Source organism: Pristis pectinata, chromosome 16, assembly GCF_009764475.1.
Source record: "Pristis pectinata isolate sPriPec2 chromosome 16, sPriPec2.1.pri, whole genome shotgun sequence".
Lineage (NCBI taxonomy): Eukaryota > Metazoa > Chordata > Chondrichthyes > Rhinopristiformes > Pristidae > Pristis > Pristis pectinata.
Genome location: NC_067420.1, coordinates 42,186,810 through 42,199,479, shown reverse-complemented (window position 1 = coordinate 42,199,479; position 12,670 = coordinate 42,186,810). Strand labels below are relative to the sequence as shown.

Sequence of the window (12,670 nt, the reverse complement as noted above, 5' to 3'; positions counted from 1 at the left end):
TCGAGCAGCATCTGTGGTGGGGGAGGAAGGAACTGATGCTGTTCGACCCGCTGAGTTCCTCCAGCAGATTGTTTGTTGCTCCAGATTCCAGCAGCTGCAGTCACTGGTGTCTCCAGGGGATAAATGTTGGGCTGAATCTTCAGCAGAATCCTGCTGCTCATCTTCTGAGCAATGATATCCAACAGAAGGGATGTCTTTAGGCTAATATCTCACCTGAAAGGCAACACTTTCTCAATCCCAACTCTGCAGAGGTTAGGTATATAGGAAAATAAACAAATAGCCATCTTCACCCATGTAGCATCAAGAATCATATAATACCTGCACACAACTTTCAAACATCTGGTTCACGACATTTTGCTACATTAAAAGAAATTTTATTTTTTCTCAACGTATTTACAGCATGTTTAAGTAGGATTAGGTTGATTTTGTAGTGGATTAAGAGCCCCATATTGCCACCACTGTGCTGTACACAGCCCATGTTGAAGAGGAAAATATAACTTTTAGCTGAAGCAGCATTCAGAAGGTGTCTTATAGGTTTAAGTCCATAATAAAAAGGGAAAAGTGAAATTGTACCAGATGAGCAGAAAAATACAAGCAATCAACACGATCTTTGATTGACAGCCAGGAATTTAGAAATAAGGTTCCCTAACTGTAACCACCCCTCACCCAAAACAAACCAAAAAAAACTTAAACCAAAAATTCCCAGAGGCGCAGAAAGAGCAATCAAACTCAGTAAATCACGCGCTTATACCCGATTAAAATACACTTTTAAGCAGCTTAAATTTTGTGGGGAAGAAAATAATTTACAAGCTTTATAAATAAAGAGCTCCGTTGCTGAAAAAGAGTTTTGTTTTGGGGAAAAAAAGGTCTTCAATTGAGATTTTTTTCTGTAAAGAATAAATCAAAAAAAATTGGAGAAGCTACAGGAGTAAGAACCAACCCTGGCTTCACCTCAAGCAAACAATTATAGATGTGCTACGGGAATTTCATTGTGAAAACCAAATCGGCACTGCAGCAGTTACAAATGGACAGGAGGAGTGATATGGTGAATGGCACTACGGTGGGAGGGAGAGGGGGTGGTGCAGTTTCGGGAGGGGGAGAAGTTATCGTGGGTTTGAAGCCTATGGTCATTAACACAAGTGAAGATCCAATGAAAGATAGGACAAGTAGTACCAAAGTGTTTGCCTTCTCCTTCCCTGCTCCTCCTCCTGTATAACAAACCACATTGCCACAACGCACACACCCTTCCCAAAATATATTCCAGCAGCCATTTAGAAATTTACTCTGCTCACGACCTTCAATGTAGAACAAAACACCCACAACCATGACATACGAGAATGTCCGTGCTTTACAAGATGCTCATCATTCTCACATAGCAGCCCATGCTTCCAGGTCCCGCATATCTTCGTCTTCCTCTTCCTTCTTCTTGGCTGCCGGAAGTAGAAACAAATAGGGATATATAAAGGAAGCTTGTCCCACAGCTTCCCCACCCCCCACCCCCCACCCCCCACCCCAAAATCCAATCCTCATTTTTCTCCGTTGCACCGAACATTAAGTAGGCTGGGGAATAACACAAACACGGTGGCAGAGGCTTGAGGATCCAAGGACATGGATTTAAGATCAGTGTAAAGAAACAGAGAGAAGAGGAGAAAAAACACTTTGAATGCAGCACCTTATGATCCGGAATGCACAGCTCGAAAAGGCAAAGGATGCAGATTCGGTGTCAACTTTCAAAAGGGGAGCTAGCTAAATATTTGAAGACGATCAAATCTGAAGGACCATGAGGAAAGAGAGATTATCTGGACATCTCCTCTGAAGGCAGGAAAGACCAAACAGCCCGGACTGTGGCAAGATTCAATCTTCTACCACAAGGCTTTCCCAGCAGTTACATTTATTGCATGAGAATTTGAGGGCTAGACTGCAGATTTAGAGATGAGTTTAAATGCCACCATAGCAGCAGAGGAATTTAAGTTCCATAAATAAATGTGGATTACAAAGCTGGTATGTGAAGGGGACCATGAAATGATTAGACTATTGCACAAGTCCATCTAGCTCATTAACATTCTTTAGAGAAATCTACCAACCTTAACTGGTCAGGTCTACATGCAACTCTAGACCCAGAGTGATGGGACAGAGTCTGAAAGACCCTCTGAAATGGGCCTGCGATCCTCTTAGCTCGAGGCTTCGGTAATAATGCTGGCCTCACCTGCAGCACCCACATCCCATGGCTCTTTGCTATGAAGGGGACCATGAAACTATTAGAGGGTGTGGTTTATCTGGAGGCATCTTTTACCTGGCCTTTCTGGGAGAGAGGTGGAAGGGACACTGGGAAGAGGCACATCCTCTGCTTCTCCAATTTCCAGCAGGTTTTTGTCGAGCTCTTCTTGCTCCAGTTCTTCCAACTCAGCCATCAACTCATCCTACAGAGGGGCAGAAGTAAAACCTCTTGTCACAAAACTGAAGACAAAACTTAAGTGCTTACACCAGCTTTGCATCAAGTTCAAAGTTACTTTTAGTTTTACATACTGCACGCTTCATTCAGGGAGTACAAATCTTCCCGTTTCCTTTCTCACCAGTGTGAAAATGAAAATCAAAACAACTGCAGATGCTGGAAATCTAAAATTAAAACAGAAAATGCTGGAAACATTTGGCAGGTCAGGCCACATCTGTGACATTCCAGCTGCACTAAACATTGGTCAGAGTGCACTCAGAGGACTGTGTGTAGTTCTAGTCACTGCACTACAGGAGGGATGTGGTAACATTAGCAAGAGTAAAGAAGAGATCCACCAGTGATATTGCCTGGAATGGAGGACTGTAGTTACAATGAGAGATTGGATAGGCTGGGTTTATTCCCACTGGAACTTAGGAGGCTGAGGGGTGACTTTATAGAGGGTTATAAGATTACGAGGGCCACAGATAGGATAGATCATCACAGTCTCTTCCTCGAGTGGAGGAGTCTAAAACTAGAGGGCATGGGTTTAAGGCGAGGGGGGAGAAATTTAAACAAGGTCGGAGGGGTAGGTTTTTCCACACAGAGGCTGGTGGGTATATGGAATGAGCTGCCAGAGGAAGTGGTGGAGGCAGGTACAATGACAACGTTTAAAAGACATGGATAGGAAGGGTTTAGAGGGATAGAGGCCAAATGCAGGCAAATGGAAGTAGATCAAGCTGGCGCATTGGTTGGCATGGATGAGTTGGGCTGAAGGGCCTGTTTCTGTGCTGTATCCCTCTAAAGAGGAAGTGATAGAAGTAGATACAATTACGTTTAAGAGGCATTTGGACAGGTACTTGAATAGGGAAGGAGCAGAGGGATATGGTCCTAATGCGCGAAAATGGAATTTGCATAAATAGGCATCACGGTTGGCATGGATGAGATGGGCTGAACAACTCTATGACTCTGGGATACAACCTGACCTGAGATGGACTCTTGACCTCACAATCTACCTTGTTATGACCTTGCACCTTATTGTCTACCTGCACTGCACTTCCCTGTAGCTGTGATACTTTACTCTGTATTCTGTTATTGTTTTTACCCTGTACTACCTCAATGCACTGTGTAATGAATTGATCTGTACGAACGGTTTGCAAGACAAGTTTTTCACTGTACCTCGGTACAAGTGACAATAATAAACCAATACCTCAGCATTTCCCATTTTTATTGTAATGCTAAAATGAATCTTTACTCTACCCCACAAATTCAAACATAGTGCAAAATATGCACATCATTTCTGCATCCTGTACAAATTATTCACTGGAAAATAACACAAGGAATATGGAAATAGGATGGGAAAAATATGGGGAAGGAAGTCAACCATGATGCAGCAGACTCAGGGGATGAAAAATCAACTCCTGCTCTTCTTATTGGTTTAAAACACACCCAACAGGAATCCACATGCCTCGTTCATTGTTGACAATATAACAGAGCATCGTCTTGGGAAGAGAAACAAAAAAAAATCAAAAAATACTGCAGATGCTGCAAATCTGAAATAAATACAGGAACACTCAGCAGGTCAGGCAGCATCTGCAGAAAAAGCAAAAGTTAATATTTCAGGTTGTATTATCTCCAGAACTTGTTGCTGCCTCATTGTTTACTTCAAACACACCATGGATTCTAAAAGTAAAAGTACTGAATTTGCAGGTTAATTGCCCACTAAACTCATCACAGAAAGTTAAGTCTGGTAATTAAATGAGAGCTTCTTTCTCAATTGTTTATAAAATGGGAACTAATTTCCCCAAGCCAGAGGTTAAACAGATTTCATCTTTGTACATTTTAAATTGTTTGAGATTTGCAAAATGTCAGATACTACATTTTTGCTCTTATTTTTCCTTTCGTCCTTCAATCTATTTCTTTATCTGAGTCAAATTTACCCTACTTCCTGTGTTTCTTATACAATCTTTAAATCTCATGGATGGCAGAGATACCCTTCACATCTTGCTTTTCACTTAGAACCTAGATACCCATTGCTTTCATAGTTACTGGGTGCACACTTCTAGTAAGTTTCAACACAAAAACATTGGGCTGAACAATGTAGCAAAATTAAAGGGGCATATCAAAAATCAGCAAAATCTACACCTTTTTATTCAGCTCATCCCAGGGTCTTTAAGGTTATGGCAATCACTCCAGAAGTTACTCACTCTACTTCTTACTCAAACTTCACAAGCGCTTACAGAATGACTAAAGCCTAAAGGTCCAAACAATCTCTTGATCGAGATCGTCTGTGTGCACAGAAACTGTAACTTGTTTGATTCTGCTTCAAGTTCTATTGTCCTTCAATATTTGAAGCAATATTTACCTCATCAAAATCTTCACCGAATCCTACTGGTTTTGAAATGGCATCAGAGATTTCCTGTGCCAGTTCCTGCTGTTCTGTGATGTCTTGCATTAGCTCGTCTACTTTGTCAATGTCCCTGAAAAGTGAAAAAAAAAATTGAGAACCAAATGAACCGTCGCAATTTTACACAGCTTCATTCAAATACATAAGCTAGAAAGATAAAACTATAACTTTTAGAAGGTCATTTGATTATTTATGCATTAGTTGAAGTTACCGCTGGCACATTTAATGCTCATTCCTGGATGCTGGGATGATGCAGCAGGGATACTAGAACAGAGGTCTTGAAGTACATGTGCATAAATTGTTAAAAGTGACAGAGCATGTTGAAAAGCAGTTATAAAAGCATATTGGATCCTTTATAAAGAACAACAGAGTACAAGAGCAGGATGTCATGATGACAAATTACTGGTTCAGTCACAACTGCATCAATATGGGCATTTCTGGTCACCACTCTTTAGGAAAGATATACAGGTCTTGGAAAGGTATTTTTACTAGAACGACTCCAGGTTTGAGGTTCTTCACTGTGTGGCTAGAATGGAGAGACAGTGGATTGTGAGGGGATCAGATAAAGGTATTTAAAATCATGAAGGGTCTCGACAGAGACAAACCATTCCCATGACAGAAGGGTCCATGACAGAGGGGTCAGCAACTAGGGGACATGGAATGAAAGTGATGAAGAGAAGAATCAAGGCAGTAACCCAAGTTAAAACTTCTTCCCCAAACCACATGCGATGATTAGTTAAAATCTGGTATGCACTGCTGAAGGGGTACCAAGAACAGATTCAATCATGGTGTTCAAAACGGAACTGAATAAGTACTTGAAATGGAAAAAAAAGCAGAATAATGGGGAAAACAAGAACATTAGACCGTTTGTGCCTAATTCTAACCAGGGGAAGTGTTCTCCCTGCATTCAGCCTGTTAAGCACTGTAAGAATTTTGAATCTTCACTGCACTCCTGTGTCAAGCATATTTTGTTTCAAACAAGGAGACCTAAACTATGCACAAGATCCCAGATGCAGTCTCACCAGGCTCTAAAACTGCAGTAAGATACCTTTACTCCACCAAGCACCATCTCACAATCAACCTTACAACCGAGTCACTGGATAAGGAAAAAGCAGAGAGGGAGAAAGGCATATTTACAAGTTGTTCAACACTGCACAAAATACAGGACTGCTCCATAATGAAGGTGTAAATGGAACTAAATCCCCACAGCAGTTTTTTGATCGCTTAGGGGAAATTGAAGGCTGAAGGGGGATTTTAGTGTGCAGGTAGAAAGTCTTCTGGAGTCACCAGTTCTGGGGGCTGCAAACTGTAGTCACGATACATACTAAGGCATTGTACCTACAACATAAAACAACTTATTCAGTCTAGGAGTTCTATTGCAAAGTTTATGGTCCACACCTGCCTCACTTCTCCTTCAAATACCCATCGATGAACCCTGTTCCTTTTGTCCACTTTACGTGTCCGTACAAATGGATTTCTAGAGGACCCAGGAGGATAGCAAAAGGATTGGAGATTCCTGTTTAAGAGCTGCCCTGCTCCTCATCTACCTGCCATTTCAACTATCAATGGGTGCAGCATCACTCTGAACCATGTAGTCTGATTAGAGTCAGAGTTATACAGCACGGAAACAGGTCCTTCGGCCCAACTGGTCCATGCCGACCAAGATGCCTCATCCAAGCTAATCCTATTTGCTCGCGTTTGTCTCATAACCTTCTAAGCTAGTTCCATTTGACCACGGTTAGCCCGTATCCCTCTAAACCTTTTCAATCCATGTACCTGTCCAAGTGCCTTTTAAAAGTTGTTATTGTACCTGCCACAACCACTTCCTCTGGCAGCTCATTCCACATACTGACCACCCTTTGTGTAAAAAAGTTGCCCCTTCAAGTTCCTATTAAGTCTTTCCCCTCTCACCTTAAACCTAGGTCACAGGTTTCACCTGTTGGCTCAGCTGGTTCCTTCCAGGGTTGGTCACAAAGGAGACTGCAACTGACGTCCGATCTGATTAGGTAGGGAGAGTTGTGCAACTTTTGATGCCTATTGCCTTTTGACACTGCTAGCAAAATTGAACATTTCGGTATCACCAAGCAACAATAGGATCAAGCTTGACCACAGTACTAACCAAGGTAAATTCAATCAATGACACTCCCTATCTGAGAGGCTACTGTCACATACAATGCTACCCCAGGATCAGTCGGCACTTTTTGGGGGGGGGGGGGAGAGAAAGAAGGGAAAACGTAAATACCTGTAGTTGGCAATAGGCAACAAAATAATCAATCTTTATAGGCAACTGAACTGGAAGGATCTGCCTCCCATTGACACTGTCCACTGATGAAACTGCTCAGGGGAACTGCGGTTCAATGAACAGAAAGGCAAACTCCTTGATTATTCCCCACTGAAAACCCAGATATTCCTGACTGACAACAGTGCTGCAGTGAGTCAATACAAATATCTTTTGCAGCTTCTCCAACAATGATATCAGAACTGAGCAGTCTTCACTCGCCAAGAAAGATGGGTAGACTGTGGCTCCTTTCTCCAGAAAAGGAAAGCTGAAAGGTGAAATGACAGAGGCTCTGCAATTCTGGTGGTTTCTCAAGGCAGATATGGAGATGTTTCCACTTGTGTAGGGAAAGGGAGGAGGAAGAAACCAGAACCATCGGCTATAAACAAGTTCATTAACAAATTTAATAAAGAGAGCTGGAAAATTTTTTGCCCAATGAGCTCAGGGCTGTTGAGGCAAAAAGCATCAATAGCTTCAAGGAGACGCTAAATAAATACAAGTGGGAGAAGGAAATAAGGTTGGTTGAATAGTTTAGTTTAAGGTGGGAGGAGACTTGTGTGTGATACAAACACCGTCAAGGCCAGAGGACAGAAAAGGTCATTTCTGCGCCGTGAAGTTTTATACAATGATACAGACAACATCACAAATGGGAATGTGGACAAGGAGGGTGATCTGCAGATGGAAACATTTACATAATGCCTGTTTTTCTCCATCCTCTCAGTCACACACCATCCCCACCCGAATACATACTTGAATTCCTTCAGCGTCATTGGGGTTAAACCCTGGAAACCTTTTCAACAGCATTGTGTGTGTACCCTCACTTGAAGGACTGCAGTGATTTAAAAAGATGGTTCACCAACACCTTCAAGGGCAATTGCAACGGGCTGCCGGCAACGGTGGTGGAAGCGGAAACGATAGGGTCTTTTAAGAAACTTTTGGGTAGGTACGTGGAGCTGATAAAAATAACGGGCTATGGGTAAGCCTAGTAATTTTTAAAGTAGGGACATGTTCGGCACAGCTTTGTGGGCCAAAGGGCCTGAATTGTGCTGTAGGTTTTCTATGTTTCTATATTTCTATTGCACAAACAAATGCTATACTTCTCCCTTGCAATGGGACTGGAGAAGGGGGAGGAGGATATGTGCATTGCTGACTTCACTATGGATTTCTCTAATGTTAGAACAAGATAGGAAAACTTTTGCCTCTTACATGTTTTCATGAGCAGCTTTCATTGCCTTGGCAGCGAAGCCCATGTTCTTGAGTACTTCTGTGTTAGTGTTTGCATTTTCCAAAGCTTCTCTCTGGAACTCTATGGTGGACAGCGTACCATCGATCTGCGCCAGCTGCTTTTCGTACCTCTTCTTGCGCTTTAGGGCTTGTAGAGCAGCTGTAAAGTGGAGGAGTAAAACAAGTGAGCAACTTAAACTTCGAAAAATGTCACCAATATCTTTGGCACATTGAACTGTCTCAACCAGACAAACTAAGGAACCATTCCAGCACCCAAACTGCTAGCTGACTCTATTTCCCATCAATATTCACGGTTTATTTCAGAACCTATGAGACCTACAAAGGTAATAGTGTCACAGTCAAATTTATTGTCATATGCACAAGTGCAATGAAAAACTTACTTGCAGCAGCATCACAAGCACATAGCATCAGAGACGTGACATTCACAAGAAAAACATAAATTATACACAATTTTTACAAGGAGGAACGCAATTAGAACAATGTCCACTTTAGCGCAAATTGGTCATAGTGATTAGGGTTGTGCTGGTTGGTTCAAGAACTGAATGGTTGAAGGGAAGTAGCTGTTCCTGAACCTGGTGGTGTGGGATTCAGGCTTCTGTATCTCCTGCTCGATGGTGGCTGCAGGAAGATGGCGTGGCCCAGATGGTGGGGATCTTTGATGATAGATGTTGCCATCTTGAGGCAGCATCTCAAGATGTAACTCCATGTAATTGCATAGGTGCATGTAATAAAACTGAAAATATTATACGTGAACTCCTAACAATAGGAAAGCAGGGCAAGAGCAAAAATAAGGGAAATGGAGAATCCCACAGCATCGCCAGTGGTTCATTGGTATCAAAACAGATGGAAATAAAACAGGAATTAAAACAAAGTGCAAAATCGACAGGTTCCTTATTAGTAGTCTTTAATTTGAAAGTCAAAACAGAAAAAACTCTAGGTTCATACAAATGTTGAATATTCATGAACTGTTTTGGACTTCTATAGTTATATGGTTAGCAAAGTGTGTGTGTCTGCATGTGTGTACGTCTGCCTGTGTGCCTGTCTGTCCGCACGCGCGCGTGTATGTCCAAGAAATGGAGAATCAGCAGCTTGATGTTAACTTTCACACCCTGCCCCCCATGCATCCACTATTTTTGGAATACTGAAGTCATTCAAGCTGCCTCAATTTGATGTTAATCTTACATTTTATGAAGTAGTTTTCTTTCTTTCTTTTTCAATCTTTTTATTAGTTTTCAAATTAATACAGATTGATATATAGCATCAATATTTATACATGCAATACAAAGAGATCAGGATAACAATCATAGTACAGATAATCATAAAGAACAATAAAATATAAAAAAAACTGTAGATCCAACGATCTCTTAGTAAATGAAGATAATATAAAAGAAAGGAAAGAAAAAGATTATATAAATTTTAAAAAACCCAAATGAATAAGAAAAATTGTAAACAATATAAACTAAACAAAAAAAATTTTTTTTAAATTTAAAAAAAACAAACAACAAAAAAAAAGAAAAAAAAACTGGGCTAAAATTTCTCAGCAGAAACAGAGCAATATTATGTTGTCAAGTCCATTCCTCCAAGTTGGAAAGTTATTGAAAGGGGGATCTACATCATGTGAAAATATTGAATAAATGGACTCCAAATATCTTCAAATTGAAGTGAAGGATCGACAGTACCACTCCTAATTTTTTCCAAGTTTAAACATGATATAGTTTGAGAGAACCATTGAAAAGTAGTAGGGGGTATTAGATCCTTCCATTTAAGTAAAATGGATCGTTTGGCCATTAATGTAACAAAGGCAATCATATGGTTAGCGGAAGCAGATAGATGACCAGACTCTATCCTTGGTAATCCAAAAATTGCAGTGATAGGGTGAGGTTGTAAATCAATCTTCAATACGTTTGAAATAATGTTAAAAATGTCTTTCCAATATTTTTCCAGAAGAGGACAGGACCAAAACGTACGTGTCAAAGAAGCCACATTCGATTTACATCTGTCACATATAGGATTTATATGGTTATAAAAACGAGCTAACTTATCTTTGGACATATGTGTCCTGTGAACTACCTTAAACTGGGTTTTTAACCTGAAGAAAGAAAATAATTTGTTTTCTATGCCAAAGGTTGGGAAGGCAGACTGATTGCCAGATCTGGCAGTGGGCACACAGGCCAGATATGTTCTTGACATCTTGGGATCTTCCTGATATTACAACATGAAGGGCAGCATTTGTTGGGAAACTGAAGGATGGGAGGATACAAGGATTCTGGATGGGAACAGAGGAGAGCTGTGGGATGGGAGCAGTCACTGCACAGCTGTGAGCACCAGGAAACAGTTCTCTATAAATAATTTCAAGGCTATGTACAACCCTGGGCATAATTAACTCAGTCCTTGTGCAAGATCACAATATGGAGTCTTACCATGCATACATAAACAAATGAACTCTCCCAAGTATAGCTGCAGAAGTCTTATCCTACCGCCAAAACACAGTGGCTTGCAGTAAACAGTATGGCTTATGAATACTAAAGTCAAAGTCACAGTCACTATGGCAACACAGCCAAGGATGCTTTTATCTGAAGTATTGGACTGCTAAACAAGCTCAACGTAAACACCAATAAAACCAGTGTATCTGTAAGCAATCTCGACCTGCAAATGAGGGGAAGCTTTACATTTACACATGACAAATTTACCTCAAGGCAAAACATTCCATTAACAACTCTACTGGACTCTATGTTCCTGCTTCAATCAAACCACAAATGATTCAACAATCAATTATTTCCCTCACAAACTTTTTCAGTTTTACACCACCACTGCAGGCCTCAAAGTCTTTCCCTATCCCATTCACTCAGGCTGTTTGATTGATTTAGCAGAACTTAAAATCTTTTTTTTAGAGTTGCAATCCTTTTCACAAAATCGGAAAGATACAGCTCAAGCGGATGCCATTTTGCTCTCCAGATTGTAGCCCTGTAACTCCCCTCCCCCACCTCCCTAGTGCACGCCCAGTTCCCTTCCGAAAATCATTTACCAAATCCACTGCCACCATTCTTTCAGGAAGTGCATTTCCAATCGTGACAACAGATTGTGCAAAACAAAATTTAATTTCCCCTTCTATTTAATCCAGTTGTCTAAATACAGTTAAGAGGAAAATCTCATTAGGCAGTGGAAGGAACTTCATTTAACCTTTTAGCCATCAGAAATTTTGACACCAGAGAGACAGAGTAAACACATTGGGCAACTGCACCCAGTATCACATTAACTGTTGTACTAAATCATGCAAAACTGTTGTGTGTATTACCCCCTCCTTCTCCACATAAAAAAAAACATCTGTAGTCAGATCTCCAAATTTCTTCATTTAGTTAAAAATATTTTGCAAGAGCACGTGCTGATTTTCAAAGTTCCACAGAGCACTGATGAGACTGTACCTGGAGTACTCCATACAGGTTAGATCTACATATTCAAGGAAAGATATACTTGCATTGGAGACACGGGTTTGCTAGGTTGATTTCTGGAAATGAAGGAGTTGGCTTACACGGAAAGGATGAGAGGTTGGCTTATTGGAATTTAGAAAAATTAGAGGTGATTTTACTGCTACGTACGGAATTCTGAGGGGGATTAACAGGCTGGATGCTGAGAGGAGGCTTCCTCAGTGGGGTTATCTAGAACTGGGGGCATGATTTCAGAAGATGGGATCACCCATTTCGGACAGATGTAAAGGGATTTCTTCTGAGGTTCATGGGTATTTGGAATTTTCTATCCTAGGGAGTTGCAGAGGAGCCATTGAATATATTCAAGGTGGAGACGGACAACATCTAAGCTACAGAGGAGCCAAGTGGTGTGGGAAATCAAAGGGTATGGAAATGAACAGGAATAATGCTCCCCCACCTCTATCTACTCTGGAATGTACCTATTCTTTCTCTTTTAAAACACTGCATAAAACCTCCCTCTATGACCATGCTTTTTGGCTCACTGCTCTTGTATCTCCTTATGTTGGTTTGGATTATTATTATTGACACATGTACCGAGGTACAGTGAAAAATTTGTCTTGCATACTGTTCATACAGATCACTTCATTTCACAGTGCATCAAGATAGTACAAGGTAAAGCAATAACAGAATGCAGAATAAAGTGTTACCGTTACAGACAAAGTGCAGTGCAGTGCAGGTCGACAATAAGGTGCAAGGCGATGATGCGGTAGATTGTGAGGTCAAGTGTCCATCTTATTGTACTAGGGAACCGTTCAATACTCTTATAACAGCAGGATAGAAGCTGTCCTTGAGCCTGATGGTACCTGCTTTCACATCTTCTGCCCGAT

At 41.0% G+C, this 12,670-nt stretch overlaps 1 protein-coding gene across 1 annotated transcript in view; it reads right to left on the bottom strand.

Moving 5' to 3' along the window:
* Window positions 1-352: 352 nt before the first annotated feature.
* The window catches only part of chmp4ba (charged multivesicular body protein 4Ba), a 29,048-nt gene continuing 16,730 nt past the window's right edge, over window positions 353-12,670 (bottom strand). Inside the window, exons 2-5 of the mRNA XM_052031533.1 lie at window positions 8,320-8,497; window positions 4,794-4,908; window positions 2,294-2,420; window positions 353-1,430 (exon numbers count right to left, since the gene is read on the bottom strand). Of these exons, the coding sequence (XP_051887493.1) occupies window positions 1,369-1,430; window positions 2,294-2,420; window positions 4,794-4,908; window positions 8,320-8,497 (482 nt within the window). The 3' untranslated portion in view covers window positions 353-1,368. The remainder of the gene's footprint in view (window positions 1,431-2,293; window positions 2,421-4,793; window positions 4,909-8,319; window positions 8,498-12,670) is intronic.